This window comes from Sipha flava, unplaced genomic scaffold (genome assembly GCF_003268045.1).
Source record: "Sipha flava isolate LNK unplaced genomic scaffold, YSA_version1 491_pilon_pilon, whole genome shotgun sequence".
Lineage (NCBI taxonomy): Eukaryota > Metazoa > Arthropoda > Insecta > Hemiptera > Aphididae > Sipha > Sipha flava.
This window is the reverse complement of record NW_020273322.1, coordinates 459272-480802: the sequence shown is the minus strand read 5'-3', so window position 1 is coordinate 480802 and position 21531 is coordinate 459272. Positions and strand designations below refer to the sequence as shown.

Below are 21531 nucleotides of genomic sequence, written 5' to 3'. Positions count from 1 at the left end.
ATGTCTGAAAAAATAATTTAAGGTTAAGTTACATATGTAATCTTTGGTTATTTTCACGGTTTATTGTTACCGTGTTCTGTTTCGTTAAAGAAGACAGTGGTAGTAGCAACAACTGTTACCCGTAACGTAGTGTTGTCTGTTTACAAGACAAAAGTCAATAAGTAGAATTGACAGAATAAAATTGATTAATTTTTTTTATTTTAGATATTGAATCTTAATGTTATTAAATTCAATTTGTTACATTCATTTTTATTGAAATAACTGTTATTAAATTAAGTTTAATTCAATATGGGTGTACCGAAATTCTTTCGTTATATGAGTGAACGCTACCCTTGCCTCAGTGAACTTGTTAAAGATTACAAAGTATTAATGCATTTTCCTAAAACTTGTTATAAGTTTTTAATTTTGACATTTTATTTGTCATAGATTCCAGAATTTGATAACTTCTACTTAGACATGAATGGTATTATTCACAACTGTTCACATCCAAATGATGATGATCCACATTTTCGTATTTCTGAAGAAACTATTTTTAAAAATATTTTTCATTATTTAGATGTATAACAATTAATTTTTTTATTTATATTTTTATATGTCTTATGTCTTCTATTATGTATGTTTAAATATTAGGTATTATATCAAATGATACAACCAAAACAATTGTTCTTCATGGCAATTGATGGTGTTGCTCCTCGTGCTAAAATGAATCAACAACGTGGCCGTCGTTTTCGTGCAGCTCATGCTGCTGCTGAACAAACAAAAGAAGCAGTCTCTCGAGGTGAAACTTTACCTTCAGAGGAACGTTTTGATTCTAATTGTATAACGCCTGGTACACCATTTATGGCACGTTTACAAACTGAACTTGAATATTTTGTTACTAATAAAATATCCAATGATCCATTGTGGAGTGATGTCCAAGTAATTCTATCAGGCCATCAGGTTCCTGGTGAAGGTGAACATAAAATTATGGATTACATTCGATATTTGAAGTCTAATCCTAAATATAACCCTAATACAAGACATTGTCTATATGGTTTGGATGCAGACCTAATGATGTTAGGACTCTGCACTCATGAGCCATATTTTTCATTGCTAAGGGAAGAGGTAAACAATTTTTTTTTATTATCACAGTGGTATTTTGTAAGTTGATTCAATCATTTTCAATTATATATTTATTATTTTTAGGTCAAATTTGGACGTAAAACAAAAAAAGAAAGTTCTGTAGATGAAACACAGTTTTTTCTTTTGCATTTATCATTAATGAGAGATTATCTTGGCTTAGAATTTCAAGAACTCAAGGAAACTTTACCTTTTGACTATGATTTGGAGTCTATAATTGATGATTGGGTAATATTTGATTACTATATGGATACTAATATAATTGTGTTGAGTTTAAACTTAAAATCCATCTAGTTATTAAACATGTTAACTGTCACTAGCCCGCCAGCGGCTTAAGACAGGTATGTTAATATGGTTGCCATTTAGGTTATCAGCGGTTCCAATCTCTCATTTTATTCAATAGATTATATTTTTTGATGGCTTAGAGATGAAAAATTCCTAATGATACTGCTGGTAAACTTGTCAATATGTCAAGTATAGCTAGTATTGCAGATTTTTATTTAATTACATCTTTTAAAACATATTTTAAATTTTTTTTAATTTTGTTCTTTAAAAAAATAATTATTTTATAAAAATATTGGTTATTTTTAATTTTTAAAAATTAAGTTATTAATCATATTATGTATTTATGGTTTAAAATTGTTTTCTGATTCTTGGAAATAAAAAGATTGAATAATTGTTAAGTTACTAAAGAAATTGGTATAATTTATGAATGTTTTTAGGTGGTACAAAAATTAGATTTTATGTTTATTTTAATTCTAAATTAATAATTTATTTATTATTTTTTAAATGTTTATATTTTTATTATCCTTATATAATGGTAAATGATAAGCACCAGAACTATAAAAAAAATAAAAAAATAGGAAAAGTATAATGCAGCGGTTCCCAAAGTGTTTGCTGTAGTGCCCTAGTATGCTGCGATGTCTGTACAGGGGTGCCATACCGTCATAAAATGCTATCTGGTATGATATGGGAAATAATGTCCTGAAAAAGCCGTAGATCAAAAAGGGCGCCGTGAGTCAAAAAAGTTTGAGAAGCACTGGTATAATCCGATAAAACTTTGAAGATATTTTTTATTTTAATATAAATTAATCAATTCTATTTCCTATATAAATTGTAATGCTAAGAATTTTGAATAAGTTGAATTGAGATTTTCTGGTCTTAATAAAGTAAATTAGTTCAATATTTATTACTTTGTCATTTGGTTATTTTAAATGTTAATTGGTAATTATAACTAAATTAATTTTAAGTATATAAATTGTATATTTTAATGACTTTATACATTTAAAACAATTTGTATATTTGTTAATTATTTTCTAAGAAAATAGCTTAGTGATTATATCATTAAAAATTAAAAATGTAGATTGGGAAACTAGAGGCAGCAATAAAAGTTATTTTAAACCTCTTATTATCTATTTAATTAAATTATTTTAAACAAACACTTAAATAAAAATTAAGAATATTTTTCTTTGTCTTCTTCTTTGTGTCAAGCAACCTTGTATATAAATACAACTAGAATAAATAAATTAAAATTAAATTTAACAGGTATGAGTCAGTAACATTAAATATATAAGTAAATAAACATGAATAAAATAAATCAAAAAAATAAATATTAGTGGTAAATAGATAATAAAAAATAAATAAATACTATATAAATAATTAATTTGGTGTCGGTATGATTTGATTCTGTAGTATAATGATTTTGGAATCATGTGTCAGATGTTATCTTGCCAAAACTTGGCCACTTCTATTCCTTCCTTTGTCACTGACATGGTATCATCCATTGTACAGGAAGTTGGGCAGCTTTTTAGGTGGGACATGGTCTCAGACTGTCTATAGTCATAATTTGTAACCTCCTCAGGATGATGCCCCATTTTGCTTGGTTTTCTTTAGATCGCCCAACCCCTACTCCCAGTCTATTTAATGCTCTCCCAAGTTGGCCACTTTAAATTGTTCCCTGCAGGTAGGTGTTCGGCCGGTGCCATCCACTTCTTAGTTTCATTGTCTTAGGAGAGTTTCCATCTGTCAATCCTTTCTTGTTCATGATTTTTTTGATTTCTTTCTAATATTTGTGTACACTTAAGAAAGCTCTTCCTTGATTTTAGACAATTAGATGAGGGATTAATACCAAACATTGGATGTAGCTTATCATATTTTTGCTTCGTTCTTTCCCAATCAGTCATGACTCCCCGGCGGATATCAGGATCAGAAAAACCTGCTAGAAAAAAGATTTTCCTGATTGGTGTGCTCATTAAGCAGCCAGTTATAAGGCGATATGATTTCTTAAGTGCTACGTCAACTTGCTTTACGTGTGTAGATCTATTCCAAGCAGGGCTGGCGAATTCACCCACTAAGAAGCACAATGATAAGGCAGAGACTCTTAGTGTGTGAGGATTGACGTCCTAGGTTGACCCAGATAGTTTCCTAATCAAAGAGTTTCTTGCATTTATCTTTTTTCTCGTGTTTTCGCAGTGTTGATTAAAAGTTAGTGAGCGGTCCAGTATTACCCCTAAGTATTTTGGAAAAGTAGTGTGCTCAAGTTCTTTTCCTTGCCATGTAATCTTAAGTTTCTGGTGTGTTTGTCTATTACGTAGATGAAAAGCACATATCTGGGTTTTATCTGGATTAGATTTGAGGTGATTCTTCTAATAATAAGCTAGCATGGACTGAAGAGCAATATTAATCTTACTTTCTACTTCCTCAAAGTTATTATTTTGGATTGCCAGAGTCACGTCATCTGCGTATATGAAGGATTTTGCTGCTGATTGTGTTGGGATAGGTTGGTCGTTTGTATAGACGTTGTATAGTATTGTGGTCAGTACACTGCCCTGAGGGAGCTCGTTCTTCTGGGTTCTCCATCTGCTACTTTTACCCTCCAGGGTTACAAAAAACCGTCTGTTGCGGAGTATTGTCTCAACAACTTTAACTTATGGTCTTCAGTAAGTTTGTACAGTTTCTTCAGAGCTGTGGTTACGTTATGCCGGTAATTTTTTTTCTTCGTAATCAGTTACGATAAATTGAGTTAAGTTGAGAATTTAGCTTTTGTATGATTTCCCAGGCCTAAAGCCCGCTTTTTCCTTAATGAGTTAGTTGTCAACAATAGGGCCTGGTCTATTTAAGATAAGTCTTTCGAAAAGTTTGTACAAGCGGCATAGGAGAGAGACTGGGTGGTAGCTTTTGGGATCTTCGAGGTCCTTCTCAGCTTTTAGTAATGCAATGATCTTTGCTTTCCTCCATATTTTGGGTAACTGGTAGATGTTTACTATTTCATTAAAGAAATCAAGAAGCCAATTTTTGGTGCCCCGTCCAAATTGTTTAATCTGTTCCGTCGTAATATCGTTCAAGCCTGCAGCTTTCCTGTTCTTAAGGTCTTTAATTGTTTGGTGTAATTCTTCTTCTGAAAACTTACCTGTTAGCAATGATGATTGTGATCTCCTATTTTTGTTATATCCTGAATAATTTTTTCTTTTTCCCTTTAAATTCTCTTGGTTGGTCTTACCACTTAGAAGTAGTTGATGAGCCACTTGGTTTAGAATTATTGTCCTTGTATCGTGAGATTTTGTGGGATCACCGTCAAGTCTTTTAATAAGGTCCCACGCTTTCTTGCTACTGTGCTGCTTCTTCTTACTTACTATCGATTTCGTTTAGAAGCGAATGCCAATGTATCCGCTTTGCCTCGGCGATTGTTTGCATGAGTCGTTCACCTTTTTCAAAAGTTTCAACGCTGAAAGGGTTCATATTGAAGAGTGCTGTGTATGTTTCATAATCTTTGAATTGGTCCGGGAATAGGCCAAGAATATAGTTTACTCTGCAGCCTCTAGGAATATGGTTTCTTGATACTTTTTTGATTATTTCAATAAAGGAGTCGTACTGGGTGTGGTATGCGGGAAATGATTTCAATTCAGAGTCTAAATTCCTTGAGAAAGCAGACCAGTTTGCTTTTATGAAATTGAATCTTCTTTTGAAAGGAACTTTAAAGGGTCTAATTCTATCCAGGACTTTACACGATATTGGGTGATGTTGTGAGTGAGGAATGGGTTTATTAAAGTATTTGATGGCTTGTTGTCTGATATTTTTACTCACGAAAATTATATCTGGATTGTATCCTCTCTTCCATCTACCGATATTGAAAGAATAAAGTAGCTTTGGGTCATGAATTAATGATAAATCGTTGTCTTCCGCCCATTTCTCCACTGCCACTCCATCGTCATTTGTGTCCGCATATCCCCAAGCTTCACTATGGCTGCTGAAATCTCCTATTGCTATCTGTGTGTTCTGGTGATCAAAGTTCTTAGGTTTGGTGAACTGGAAAGGGATACATGGGGGCTTATATATTGATGTAATTGTACAGTTTGTCAACTCTATAGTAAGGATTTCTATATCATTATGGTCAGTGTAATCTATTGAGAGGATTTTTAAATCTCTCCTGGCGAATACTGTGCTACCATATTTATTATGAGATCTTTCTATTGCCAGTTTCATGTTCTTAATCGTCGGGCGTATAGTGTTTTTATCCCGGTGGGTGTCTTGAATGCATATGACATCGCATTCATTCTGCATACAAATTTTGGATATAATATCACTTGTTTGTAGAAAATCCTTCAACATTAATTAAGATCATCTTTATTGCGGCTACGGCTAGCCCTGATAAGGGCCTTTTTGAAGTCATATCTATAGAAAAGGAGGTTGCTTGTGGTGTAGAGATTTTATTGCGTACCTTTTAACACAAAGCTAAAAAGGTTCTCTGTGTGCTCAGTGGTAAATCTTTAGTTGATTAACGTTGCCCGGGGTACACTGCGTGGAAGCGATCTACCTTTGTACCCCAGAATATATAGTTAAATAATATAAAATAATACATTTTTAGAATGTCAGTAATTCATTTTTTTGTATTTAATAAATAATTGTATTTGTTCATAAATGTATAATAACTTGATACTTATAATTTTAGGTATTAATGGGTTTTTTGGTAGGAAATGATTTTATTCCTCATTTGCCTGATCTACATATATCAAAAGGAGCTTTGCCAATATTATATAAGGTTTATATGGATGTTCTACCTAAAGTCGGAGGTAATTTTGTATTAGATACAATTATTTTATTAGTTTTTAAGTGTGAAAATCTCCGACAGTAATTATGATTTTATAATAGCTGAATAACACGGTCTTCCCTGGCAGAATTTTTACTATTCCAAATTAGAATAATTACTATTTTGATGTAAAAAATAAAATTTAATCTGTAAAAGCTTACTATTATCTTATATTTTAATGATATTTATTTATATGTTTTTACATTTATTTACAAATTACATTCCTTATGCTATTAAAATACAAATATTAACAGTATGTTAATGTATCTATAATTATTATTTTAATATTAAGAAAACTCATGCGTAACGTAAATTTGAAAAGTTGGTATTGATCATTCATAAGTTTATATATTAATTATATTATAGATAGAACACAGAATGTAATTTTATACTATCAACGAACTTAAGCCTAAACTGCTTGGTATACCATATTAACAATATAAGTTTGTTATACATATACATTTTTTAAATTAAATTATTTGCAAGATAAGTAATACAGAGCTTTGTCCCACTGCATAAATTAGATTAATTAAAATTTCTTCATATAATTAGAACTCTATTTTTGAATGATATTTTATCTGGAAAAATAACAAATTATATTTAAAGTTTAAAAACTATGAAAATGTTCTAATTCTTTACTGTCAATTATTGTATCAATGGAAAAATAATCCAATATTTCTATAAATTCACTAATAATTTGCAAGTTTATTATATGAACTTGATTATATGTATATTTACATAACCATTCGAAGTTAACCTAACTCAAGTACAAATTTTGTATGAGTAATTCTAATGAATTTGACAGTATGACTGTACTACTAATTTGTAGACAATTGTGTTGTACATCTTTATAATTTTAAGTTCCACTACCAATTTGTAGGACTAATTTTGTAAATTTTCTTGCACGTATATATCTATCATTAATAGGACTGGCATATTAATAGTACGAGACAGTTATTTGAATTTTGACTAAATCATAGATGACTTAAGACTCACATTTATCAGTTCTTATTCCTCTTGGAACAACTGTTAATATTAATTAAAAATCTTCCCAAAAATAAAATAAAAATAAAACATTTGAACATAATACATGTTTTTCTCTTTTCTTTTTTGTCCTAAAAAAATGGGTGACATAGAGATACTTAAGAAAATATTTAGAACAACTCTGTAAAAGCATAATAAAGTTCAATAGTGTTTTCAAAAACTTGGCACATTAAAAAGCCCATGTACAAAATTACTTTCATTTTTTCTCAAATTTTCCAATTTTTCTTAACATAAAAACTTTATTTAGACATTTACAAATATTAAAATAAAAAATAAAAATGAGCTAAATTGATTTAGTGTTTATTAAGTGATGCATTCACTAATAAACAGCATTACATTTTTATTAAAAAGATTTCATCAAAATATTGTTTTCATTTATTGAAACTATATAGTATATAAGTATATATATGTATAATTTAGGTTATATGAATGAAAAAGGAACATTAAACCTTAAAAGGTTTCAAAAATTTATGGAAACCTTGGCAAATTTTGATTATGATCAATTCCGAGATACTTATGCTGATATAAAATATTTGGAAGGAAAACGTATGACAGATACTACAACTGTTAAAGTAAATAAAACTAGTCTATTTTACCATTTATACTTAATAATAATGATAAAATTTTCAAAACTAATAAATTGATTTTAAAAAATATATTTTTAGGCTGATGTTGACCCTGCTTACAAAGCTGAATTGGCTGCACTAATAAAAGATACTGAACGAATTGCAAGTTTTTTACTTCATTATTATTACATTTTTAATTACAATTTTTAATTAAAAATTTTGGTCTTAGCTTTTGAGTGATGAAGAAGAAGATTTAGATGAAACCGAAGATGAATCTTTAATGGCAGAATTTAGTTTGCACAAAGAAAATTATTACAGAAACAAACTTGATTATAATGTTGTCACTGAGTAAGATTTTTGTAGTTTTTTGTTTAGGCAATTAAAAATTAATTTAAATTTTTTGTTAAGTGATGTAATGCGCTCACAAGCTGAGGGATATATCAGGGCACTACAATGGAATCTAAATTATTATTACAATGGTTGTTGTTCTTGGTCTTGGTACTATCCGCATCATTATGCGCCATACATATCTGACATCAAAGATTTTGAAAACCTTAAAATACAATTTGATATTGGTCAACCATTTTTGCCATTTCAACAGCTATTAGCAGTGCTACCATCACTGAGTAAAGAACTTCTGCCAAAACCATTTCAAGAATTGATGACTGAAGAAGCTAGTCCAATTAGATTATACTATCCTGAGAAATTCGATACTGATCTTAATGGCAAGAAAAATGAATGGGAAGCTGTTGTACTCATCCCTTTTATTGATGAAGTAAAGAAAAGTTATTCTAACAATTATAATAAAACCTTAATATACTTATAATTAATTTTTTGCTCATGTAAAGGAAACTTTAATTAAATCAATGAAAATGGTTGAACACAAATTAACTCCTGATGAAAAAAAAAGAAATGAACATGGTCCAATGCATAGTTTTAAACGTTCAAAGAAAAATCTTGGTATGTTTATGCTTTATTTAATATTAACAGGAAATTATTATTTAATTTTGTTTAGGTGCGATTTCAATTTCAAAATATTTTCCATCGATTGAAGAAAATTATGCTGATAAAATAGCTATAAATCGTGAAGATATTGCTGTTGACATTGATAATCTTGTTAAAGGTCTATGTCCTGGTGTTCAATTGGATGTTTATCATATTGGTTTTCCATCTCTTCATTTCATTCCAATTACAGTCAGTTAAAATTGTTTTACATTTGAAAGTAATAGTAGTTAAAATAATTGATTAAAATAATAAAATGTCTTAATAGGCTCAATTACAAAGACGTAATGTAAAAGTTTTTCAATCTCCTAGTTTGGGTGAAAATATGATAGTGAAAATTGTTCATAAAGATCCAGGTGATTGTGATAGTATTCAAACTATTGCTAAGGAATTGCTTGGAAATACAGTATATGTAAATTGGCCTCACCTTGAAGAAATGAAGCGAGTTCAATTTTAAATTTTGGAAAATTATAGAAATTAATACAAGTGTTAAATATTTTTCAGGGTTATATCTGTATTAAACACAACTGTTAATATATCAATTAATGAAGAAGAACAATTGATTATACATGAAATGGATGATACAGATGTACAAGAGTTTAATTTATTTTCTAAAAATATTGCTAAAACGTTAGTAATAATATTATATTAAATTATTTTTGTATCAAAACTAACTATATTTAAGTTATTTATAAAATAGATACATTACAACACGTGGTATTGAAATTGGTAAAACTGATGTTATTATACGTGGTCAAACTTTAAGAGGGACCAAGTATGTTCCAAATCATGATGGGAATGGAGTTGTTATTACAAAAGTTGTACGTATTTTGTTACAATATTCAATGAAACTTGGCTCAATGTTTTATTTTGTTCATTAGTGGAGTGATATTACTTCAACAATTGCTTATCAAACAACCGTACCTGGTTTGGAAGTAACGGACTCAAGTACCAAAAAAAAATATTTTGATTTGGAAGAATATTTTCCTCCTGGAAGCACTGTATTCACTCTTGATCCTCCTTTTTTTGGTTGTCAATCAATTGTGGTTGGAGAATATATATCTTCAAGGGTTAAAATTGATATAATGCTGGAACCAGAACCCTATTATCATAATTTAAAAGAATATCTTGAAAATTTTTCAACAGAATTTTTTTATGGTATATGAAGAAAGTTTATTTTCAGAAATTGTTTAAATAATTTAAATGTTTTGTTATTTTAGCCAGTGCTGCAGCATCAAAGCTTTCAATTAATACACATTTAGTAGCTAAAATTACTGGAACAATATTGTTAATGGTTGAAAGTTATGAAGATAGAAATGAAAAAAAAATTAATATTGGGATGAACCTTAAGTCAAATAAACGAAATGAAGAAGTATTAAATATAAAAATAATACTTTTATAAATGTTGTGTATTTATTTAAAAATGTATTTTTAGGTTGTCGGGTATACAAAAAAATTTGAAAATACTTGGATGTATAGTCAAAAAACAATAGATTTGTTAGATGAGTATATTCAAAGGTTCCCAGAAATAATTAATGTTCTATTAAAAACAGAAAGTACTCAGGATACTTTTAAGTTGGAGGAAATGTTTCCAGATCCCAAAACAAGGTATATTATTTTTAGTTAATATATTATAAATAAAATTCAGATTTATTATTTATATTATATAAATATTGTACATATTATACATAGAAAACAAAAATTGGATGACCTTAAGAAGTGGATCGGAGAAATTCGCTCACTAACTAAAGAATGGCAAACATTTGGATCAATGGACCCTTGCAAAGTAGCTGCAATTGAAAAATACATGGATAATTTTAATAAAGAAAACCACCACAGTAAAAAAAGCATTACATTAAATGTGAAACCGCCATGTCTATTTAAAGTAAATTTATTCTCATTAGATAGTATTTTACATTATATAATTAAAAATTATAATTATTTTTTAGCCAGTAACTAAACTTGATAAAATAAAAGCTGATGATGGAACCGATGATCGAATATTAGACCGTGTTATATGTGTTCGATCTTCTTACCAAGTTCCACTTGGATTAAAAGGGATTATAATTAGTAAGTATTTATAAGATATTATTTTAAATAAGAATTTAGTTTATAGTATTTTTAAATTTTGTTTTATAGGTATTTCAAAATCACACATTGATACTGATGTTATATACAGTGTGATATTTGATAAGGAATTCCCAAATGGTATGTCGTTTAATGGTTCTGTTAACCGTGGATATAAATTATGTAGAATGTCATTCATCAACTTGTCTCACGCCATACGTAATGGACAATATAAACCTTTAATGGTTAAGGTAGAAAAAAATTCTAATTCTGAAAAACAGGTTTGATATTTTGTTTTATTTTAATTATTATTAATTTATTTAAATTAATATAATATTAATTTATTAAATTATTTTAATGAATAAATACATAAATCATACAATCATTGTAAAAACGATCAGACTTTCTGATACAGTAAACAGAAGGTTAAGTTTATATGAATTGATTAAATTAGTTTTTTTTTTTTAATTTCAGAACGCTCAAATAAGTATATGGGAACATTTACAGGTTAGTTCAATATTTTTGTTTTAACATTTTATTTACAAATTTTATCTTTAAAATGGTATTTTGTAAAATCCTACTTTTTATTTATTTTTTATTTTAGCATAAATGAGATAAACCTTTTTAAATACATTTTTCCTTTTATCCTATGTTTATTATATTAAAGATGAATTTAAAATTAATACATTTTCAAGTTTTATTTTCATTTTCATTGTTTTCAAATAGTCTAATGGATCAGAACAGAATTCCCAAGAAGAAAAATTCACATTAGCTTCTAAAGTTTCTTGGCGAACATCTCAAGTAAAGTGTTATTATAATTAGCTAAATAAAAATTTTAAAATTACAAGTATTTTATCAGTATTCAATATGCAGTATGTTTTCCAGAAATTATTATATTAATAAATATTTATTGTTTTTAGATTCTGAGTAAAAGGAGGAATGTATTGGATTAACTGTTATATTTTTTTATATTTTTTATTATTGTGTCTTTACAATTTTAACTAAGAAAGTTTCCTCTGATTATAAAAAGAATCAAATCAGATTTGTTTTCCTTGTAATACAAAATTAACATGAAAATTATAGCTAATGCTTACTATTTTCTAAAATCAAAGTGTTGTAATTATATGCAAATTTTGTTTTATAAATTTGATTTGATCAATCTTATTGCTAAAATATTAATTATGTACATACTAATTAAATAATGACAGTAATGTAAACATGTATAACATGTACATAAAGATCTTCCTTTGATCAGAATCATTTTTCTAAACCAAATACTTACATTTCAAATTTATATGAACAATTTACTTTTTTTAGTAATATTAAACTCTTTTAGCTCATCATACCCTCATTTTGCCTTTTGTTATCTTGATTTGGTGTACAGATATATATATACTAACAGGATAATAATTTAAGGATTACTTAGAATTTATTTTTTTTGTATGAGATGTCATAATCAAATGTGATAATAATTGCCCCTGCTTACTATTTTATTATCCAATTACATACCATCATATATATTATAATTTTTGCTTATATAAATTTTTAACAGATTAATTCAGTGTTCAGTCTTTTTTAAAAGCTTTAAAAATTAAAAAGAAAAAAAAAGAATTCCAATATCTTTCTCTTCCGGAAAAGTCTTAAATAGAAAACTTTATCATTTTAACAGCTCTATTTTCAATCATATATTTGCTAAATTCAATTGATAAAATTATGTATTTTGGATATAAATGAAACTAATAAGAAAACTATTCATTATACATCTTTGCTCTAACTCATATTTTCTGAATAATAATGTTTTCTTACATAGGTAATTTATAGAATATCACACTGTAAATCACTACAACAAATGATTAATATTTTTTTTAATTATAGAAAAAAGGACCCCCTAGTGTCAATAAAATTAATAAAATTCTACCAAAACCAGCAGTAAGTTTTTATATTTAATCAAATGGTTTCTTATTGTTTTATAAATTATTTTATGTTATTTATTAAATTAAATGTTTAGGTTTTGGTAAACAATGAACAGGATTCAAACAATAAAATACAGTTAAATGCAGAAGCATGTGTGAGTATTTAATTATCAGTTGTAATAAATAAATGAATTACATTAATATGATTATTTTATTAATATTTAGGAATTTAAAACAATTGCATTGAAAAGAATGTTGAAAATTCAATCAGATGAAAATTCAGTTTCATCTAAAAATCAAGTAAGAGAAAATATAACATTTTTAATTTTTAAAGTTTTATATATAAAATTTGTTGATTATTTATTTTATTAATTTTTTTTAGAATGAAAATCATTCTAAAACACCAATAAATTATCTACTAAATTCTTCCCTTGACGAATCAAAACAAGTAGATACTCTTAGTTCTAATTACAATACTACTGATTTGATAAATGAAAATGTCATTCCAAAAGTTAATAATATAATGGGAAATGCGGTACAACAAGTTGCTAATGTAAGTTATTGTTTGATTTTAAACTAATTAGTAAAAGTAAACAAAATATTATTTAACAGGAAAAATTGATTTCCGTGGAATTAGAAAAATTTTATGCATTGAAAGGATATGGTTTACCTAAATATAGTTGCACAAATTTAATAGATAACAAAGGTTCTAAAATATTTTGTGCCGAATTAATTTTACCTAATGGTGTTACTATACGTGGAGAACCAAAATATTCCAAAATTGAGGTTTTCATTATTTTATATGATTATAATTAATACATAAAAAATATAAAACAATACATTTTACTACTATTTATATTTCTTTACTTAGGCAATTGAGGAAGTTTCATCTCGTGCGTTCACTATTGTTCAACAAATAGATACTAATAAAAATAATGGGTACTCAATACAGAATAAGCCACCAAAACCAGATCGAAGAATTGCTTCACAACAAGGACAACCAAATGTATTTGGGAATTTTTTACCATCTCATCAGCAACATCCTCATTTTCAACAACAGCCATTTTCACAAGTTCCTCAATATTTTGAGCGTCCTCAAAATTCTTTTCAACAATTTCGACCTCCGTTTCAACAGTTTCCACCTGGTTTTTTAGTCCCCAATCAACAATCATATCCGATGCAGTTTCAACAAGTTTACAGACAACAAAATCCTGTGGGATTCCCTGTACAACAACAACCACAGCAGTATGTTTTTAATGTTATATTTAAAAAATAATAATATTTTATTGATCAATACATTATATTTAAAAGGTTTTTCAATAATCCACAAGAAATGCAGTTTCCAAAAGCATTACCAACCTACAGCAGTATGGTAACTCCATCTCAATTGCCTCAGCCACCTGTTCATTGGCAGCCTACACATAGAAACTGTAAATTTGAAAATATGCTTTGATATTAGCTTATTTTTAATGATCTCTTTTTTTAGCTTTGAATAATGAATATGTTATGGGTCCTATGCCACCAAACATTTATCATCCACCTCAACAAAATATAAACTACCAACAGTACCCACCAACAACATCAAATAATGTGTCAACGGTAATAAACAAAACAGTATAGTTACTTTAGTACATTCGATGTAAATGTAAAATAATTTTTAAGAATGAACAGTACATGTCAAGTAACAGAGTAATGATTCCAAGTCCTTCGAGCGCATTTACATCGGCAGCTAATACAAATGACCAGTCCACCACCAATCGTAAAGTTAAAGTAGCCGCAAATTTTAATTCTTCTCAACAATAATAAATGCTCGCTCTATACTTAATTTAATAATTTTTTTCCCTCATCCATCCATAACTTGAAATATTTTAAAATTTAACACTTTGTTCATAGACTAATTCAAAATGTATACAATTATTAAAATGCGGTTTTCATAAGTTGATATAAAATAACAACACTTTTTTTCCAATCAATTATTTTTCTGAATAGTTAGTTGATATAGAACCTAATTCCAGTTTTGTGTGATTTATATATCGTCCCATCATTTAAAAATTTATAATGGGTTCATTAAAAAATGTAAATATAATTTAATTTGTTTATATCAAAATATATAAGAATGTTTTAAAATTTATCTGACATATGTAAATCTGAAGAAAAAAAATATCTAAAATAAATTTCATTTAAATAAAAGTGCAATTATAGTATATTTTTTTTATAATTCTATTCGTATATCAATTCTAAATCCAGTGTGTACATTATTTAATAAAATAGTACATTTTTTAAAATTTTGCTTAACAGTATATTTTAGAAAGATAGATATTGTTCAAGTACATTTATACATTATATAATATGTGTAAATAAGCAAGTGCAAAAGAAGTATTATTTATAATTGGTTGCTTATTTTTAAAGATATTAAATTGTTGAAAATTGTTCATTTTTGTGTAGAATATATTAATACGCCAATGTATATCAATATACATTTTACATTTATTTTTCATGTACTGCTAATTAGGTATATAATTATGAATATTTGAAACAAGTCTATATCTATTTTGATAAATACAAGAATAATTTTCTATCATGATCTGACATAGGAATAAAACAGTTAAGAAATGCGACAACCTAAAATATTGTAAATAACTTGTGAAAGGATTATTAATATTTTACTATACCCCATTTCTCTATTATTTATTAATAAAATGTCACTATTCGAGAATGAACAATTTATCAAAATATTAGAACTCCTATACCGAGTCACAGATAAAGTTCTACCCTATAATATGTATAATGGTCCTTAGTATGAATATGTGATTTAATAGGTTAAATATTCCATTTACTAGTAAATAAGAAAATTAGATAACTTACCTTGGTAAGTCTTTATATATTTAATAAATTGAAAGTTATCCGCGATTTTAAACGAAAATGCCATACCAAGTGATGATTTTTAAAGGAATTGTTAGCGCTTCAATCAGACGCGATCGCGATTATCCAATCTTTACTATAGCTCTTATTTTATATTTTATCTTTGCGTGTGATAGTAATTTAGTCGCGTATCGAAACTTGTACCGAGCATAACGAGCGACTCCACAAGTTTAATAAATAAAATGTATACATTCCACTTATTGGTTTAACTTTTTATTTAAGAAGTTAATCCTAGCGATTCATTACAAAAATAGTATAAGTTATTAAAAAATTACTTGTTTAAATGTGGTTGAAGAACTTAAAGTAGATTTTTATGTTATTGAGTATTATACAGGGGCGTCATTTCAACTTTTGAAAGGGTGGGGCAACTGATTAAATTTGCCGACTTTATAATATTTAAAAAATTATGGTTACCTATCGATAGGATTAATGGAATAATAATATAAATCTAATTAAATAAATACTTATAATTTTATAATTGTATATTTAATACTGTACAGAACTTATTTATAAAAGCATAAAATTGTATCTCGAATATAATGTACCTTAGTTTGGGGTGAATAGGAACGATTTTAACGGTTTTTTTATAGATTATAAGCTTAATTTTTATGGTATCGATAAAGGTCCCCACACACTGTCGCGGTGGCGGTGGCGTTTTACTTGTACACGTATTGTAATGGGAGTCCACACACTGCTGCGGTAATTCGGCCGCGAAAAAATACCGCTGCTACGATATTTTAAAAACCGCAGCATGCTCGATTTCACCGCCACTCAGCGGTATTTTCAATTGACATTCTTAATGTTTCCCCAAAATCAATATTAGCAGTGGCGTAGCCAAGGGGGGGGGGCTAAGGGGACTATAGCCCCCCATGGGCCGTGTTTATATGTATAATGTATCTTGACTATTTAATAGAATCGATGGATGCTCGTTTTAATCAAAGGCTTATTGATGTTATGCCACTTGAAGGACTTATTCCGGCCAATTTAAATATGTATGACGATAAAAATATTATAAAAGCTGCTAAAATATATGTCCAAGATTTCCATGATGATAACTCATCTACAATCAGAGCTGATCTGTTCATATGGAGGCAACAATGGAGTAAAAATACTATTCCAAACCCGAATTCTGCTCTTGATTCACTCTCTCATCGCACCAATCTTCGACCTAACATTAAAATACTTTTACAATCATTCGCCATGTTACCAGTTACCTCTTTCACTCCGGAAAGAACGTTTTCAGCACTTAATCGCTTAAAAAATTTTTTAAGAAGCACCATGTCGGAAAACAGACTGAATGGGTTAGCTATGGCTTATATAAATAAAAAAAGAGCAATTCTATGAAAGTGAAATAATAACTGAATTTGCCAGAAATTCGCCTAAGAGAATGCAGCTGTCAGAGTGGAGCAAGTGACTGAACACTGAAACCAAAATTATTATTAATATTATAAATTATATATTAATAAATATTTTTAAAACTATACTAAAATGCTTGAATTACGTTTAGAAACTTGGTGGTAGATGGTGGGGGGGTCAAGGGTGAATTCTCATATCCTCTCTTACCTTACTTATCCAAAAAAGTAGTTAGCCCCCCCATTTAAAAATCCTAGCTACGCCACTGAATATTAGTACTTCAAATAAATTTTTATTATTAATAATTATTTTAAACTATTTAATATTATACTCTAAGATTATGAAAATACGTATAATTATACGAAATTAAAAATTACTATTTTTTATTGATTATTAACTAACTAACCAACTTCTAATTAATTCGTTTTTATATGTTAGTAAGTGGATACCGTATAATTAAAATGAAGGTACTGTAGGTGCATTAAATATTATTTATAAAACATAATGAAATGTTAAAAATAATAAGGTATTTATTATACCACTTCTCAATTTCTGAGAAAGTGCGTCACGCATATCTAGATTCAATTTGTGTTCGAATGAAATCGAATTTAACAATGTTTATTTTAAGTCAAAATGATTTGAACAAAACGCTTGTGTTTAGTCATAACTGATTTGTGATTAGTGTTGTGATTAACGTGTACAGCGATACAGTGTATTACAGCAAGTAGTAACAGAAAGTTATTATAAACATAATAAATTATCATGTCTCTCTCGAAAAAAGATAATATAGAAAAATTAATAATGATAGTCAAAAACAATCCGATACTGTACGACATGACCCATCCAGAATTTAAGGATGCATGGAAGAAGGATTATATTTGAGATAATGTCATTAGTCCAGATATGTATGGAGAGAAAGGTAAATATGTACTTATATTAATTTATAATATTATAATAATATATAATAATTTGAATATATATTTAAAAGTAATTACAAATATTTAAGTAAAATAAAGTGATTAATAGTTATAATAATTGAAATTATACATTGAAATGAATACATTACTTATATAATCTATTCAATATCATAGAAGACTGTAATTTATACTAGTGGAAAATAATTATAAAATTGACAGTGAATTAAAAAAAATTATCAAGAGTTGAAGAAATCTACGAAATTATCGCGTATTCTTAACGATTTATTTGTTCCTCTCCGATTGTTTATGCTTAGTTCACCCAAGGTACTTATAGAATCATTTTCATCTGGCTCTGTAGTATCGATGCTGCAGTTTTGTACTCGTATAAAATTGTGTAAAATACAAGTAGCCATAATCATTTTAATTGTTGTTTCTTCTTTCACTTCTATTGGTCTATTATAAATTCTCCAATTTTTTGTTAAAATTCCAAATGCGTTCTCAACAACACGCCTCGCTCTGCAGAGTCTATAATTATAATTGTCAAGTCGGATGTTATTATGTGATTGTCTGCGTGGGAAGGGCTTTAATAGGTATGGTTTTAAAGCAAATGCTTCATCACCAATTAGAACCATAGGCGAGTCTTCAACCTGACCTGGTAAAGGCTTATTTGTCGGTAAGTTTAAATTCCCCATTTCCAAGCGCTTACCAATTGCCGATTCTTCTAAAATTCCTCCATTCGAATTACGACCATAGCCTCCAACGTTTAATATATTATTTAGCTTATTGAAAATAGTTCATATAAAATAATCAATGCAATATATTTATTATGAATCTAATATGTATAATAGTATAAGTACTTAATATAGTACTGACGTACTATATAGATAAATCGTCAATTTATCAAATAATATATTGTATGACATAGGCATTAATTAATTAACTATACAATTATTGTATGTAATATATAAATATATTATGTTTATACTGGATAAAATCGCCACCGCCACCGCCGCAATGTGTTCAGGTCTGCGATTTTAATATCGCCACAGTTCAGCCACCGCCACCGCCACCACCACCGCGGCAATGTGTGGGGACCTTAACACGAAAACTGTTTTATAAAGACTATCACATACATAGAAATATATAATATACCAAAAATAAAGTGTAAAAGGTTCGCGTAATAACAATTGTCATAAACCGGAGAGGAGCCAGTGTTTCCCTACTTGTAATAAACCGTAAACGTGTATTTAAAAGAGAATATTATCTGATTTCTGAGTACAAAATAGTAAATAAAAATTTACTATTTACCGATTTTAGCATTTGATCATTGGACAAGAAATTGCTGACTTTTTAAAATTTCTTAGAGTGGGGCATTTGCCATAGTCTGCCCTTCCCCAAATGATGCCCCTGGTATTATATATATAACATGTTGTTTTTACCTACTAAAATACTTACTAAAAATAAAACCCGATGAAAGCATCATTATCGATTTCTATCGTTGCACCTTCGTGTGTTTCCGTGGTCTAATGCAGCGCATCTCAAACTTTTTCAGCCACAGAGGATTTTTTTTAAGAAGTATTTTCTCGTGGAGTTCCAAGAAATATTTAGTATTAAGTTTTATTTGCCTGTATTCTACGAAGAATATTATATATGATATGTATTTATATAAGAGGAAACTCAAAATGAGATGGTATACATTTTAATATACAATACATCTAACCGGAAAATAACTAGAATCGAAGTGCGTAATATTTAAAATTAAAAAATTATATTTTCATATCGAGATTTTGTTATAATATTGTTTTATACGTACAGCGGTCGAAGTGGGGAAAATTAAGTAGAGTAACTCAGTCCAAATATTTAAAAACTGCGTTTCACGTGCGCAATAATTTAACACAGACTCGTGGGGGGCTTCGAGGGGCATTATATTTTGAATACCACTTTTAAGCTACACAAATATTTAAATTCCAAATATTAATAACAAACTATACAATAAATAAAGAATATACCAAATTATAATTGTATATACCACACATTACTATTTATATTTTTCCTGAAATGACGACGCCTTCGCTTTTCATAACCATTATATAATATTTTTATTATGAAAATATATTTTCTTATGTACCTATATAGATACTAAGCTAATAATAATACTAATATATAATTTTACTTACCACACATTCGAATTAATTTTCAATCATTTATATGTTTTATATGTTGCTGAGTGTGGGTCGCCAGGGCCATAGATGAGTTTATATTATATAGCCAGGGCGACGAGTACTGTGTGTAGCACTGTTCCATCAATAACCGTGCTGCGTAGTTACTAGTCGACCGAACGTAATTTCGGCTAACATAGGCTGGGCTGAGCTAGGATTTTCAAGCCTAACATAACAAAAAATTGTTTTAAAAAATCTAAAAAAAGCAAAAATAAATTGATTTATTTGAAAATAGAATGATATGAAACGAATTTATGTATAAAAATTAGATTTCTATCTCATATATAAAAAAAGAAGCATTAACTCTAAAATCTGAGCCCTATTAATAAATTTAATTAAATAAAATTAATTATATTTAATTATATTTAAGCGCTATTATATAGGCAACATTTTCACTTATTCTTAATTTGTAAAAAGTTATACCTGTAATTTATAATGGTTATTGTCGGACTGTGAAGAATGGAATAATTTTATCTGAATGTCCGTAGAAATTCGGTAGGTATCGTAAGTATCAACGCAACAACATCCAAGCTCTTATTTTCTATTACTATTTGTAATATCTAGGAATAAATTTTATTTTTCTTAAATTTGGGAACTGTTAATATATTGTTAAGATGTAAAAATGTAATTCATTGTATCGATGCATTTAAATGACCTTGATTCGATGAAGTTTGGAAAACTATATTTACCAACAGTTTGCTGACTTGGTGTGTATCCTTTTATTATACTCATATAATATTGTGATGATCGAGAGGCATCTATATTAGTTTGCCTCAGGCCTTAAAAATCTTGAAGACGAATCAACTTCAAGGTATAGGTATTTATTTGTTATCGTTACATGAGTCATATGGTAAAATTGGATTAATGCAATGAGCACTTTCAGCTTTTCAACTATAGGAAATGGAATGGGCGAAATTTTTGATAGGAATTTTGAGGAACAAATAAAATTTCAGAAATTTTCGATAACATATGTAACGATGCACGGAAACGGATAGACGATAAGATAATGCGAGAATCAAATAGTGATATTGTTGTATGTGGCATGTGCCACTAATAAAAATAGACAAAATATAACTTCTTTTAGCTAAATGTTTAAATTGCGTAATATTAGGCCAACGAAGCAAATGAGCTGAAGCAGCACCTTGTAAAATAATATTTAAGGACGTAAGTAACACATTAGGGTTACAGTGCGGGTTTCGAATGAGAAACGGATGTATTGTAAGTGATCGAGAGAGACCCGTTAATTTGTGTTTGTTTTATGTTTAATAAAGTTATTCAAAATAGTGTATTTAATTGTTCATCGATCTTTTTGTGTACCATCGA

General features: G+C 28.2%; 1 protein-coding gene across 2 annotated transcripts; it reads left to right on the top strand.

Annotated features, from left to right (window-relative positions):
* The first annotated feature begins 125 nt into the window (after positions 1–125).
* Positions 126–14617, top strand: LOC112690162 (5'-3' exoribonuclease 1). Of its 2 annotated transcripts, XM_025564106.1 has the most exons (31): positions 126–363; positions 427–558; positions 631–1104; positions 1186–1347; positions 6068–6188; positions 7670–7821; positions 7915–7977; positions 8045–8163; positions 8224–8590; positions 8664–8775; positions 8831–9009; positions 9086–9258; positions 9322–9447; positions 9518–9638; positions 9699–9975; positions 10038–10189; positions 10253–10425; positions 10510–10702; positions 10767–10887; positions 10957–11165; positions 11359–11391; positions 11611–11685; positions 12760–12813; positions 12893–12952; positions 13023–13097; positions 13180–13350; positions 13410–13583; positions 13669–14042; positions 14109–14227; positions 14284–14396; positions 14460–14617. In XM_025564106.1, the coding sequence occupies exons 1-31, from the start codon at positions 289–291 to the stop codon at positions 14598–14600; spliced, it is 4890 nt and encodes a 1629-aa protein (XP_025419891.1). In that variant the 5' UTR covers positions 126–288; the 3' UTR covers positions 14601–14617. The 2 variants fall into 2 exon arrangements, with proteins under 2 accessions (XP_025419891.1, XP_025419892.1); XM_025564107.1 differs by lacking the exons at positions 126–363; positions 427–558; positions 631–1104; positions 6068–6188 and having other exon boundaries at positions 1264–1347.
* Positions 14618–21531: the final 6914 nt, after the last annotated feature.

Bases quoted from the DNA above. Each gene is read 5' to 3' on its own strand.
- LOC112690162 (XM_025564106.1), top strand. From the start codon at position 289: ATGGGTGTACCGAAATTCTTTCGTTATATGAGTGAACGCTACCCTTGC. The intron at 10,703-10,766 runs GTAAATTTATTC...ATTATTTTTTAG, and splicing joins AACCGCCATGTCTATTTAAA to CCAGTAACTAAACTTGATAA. The intron at 13,098-13,179 runs GTAAGAGAAAAT...AATTTTTTTTAG, and splicing joins CAGTTTCATCTAAAAATCAA to AATGAAAATCATTCTAAAAC.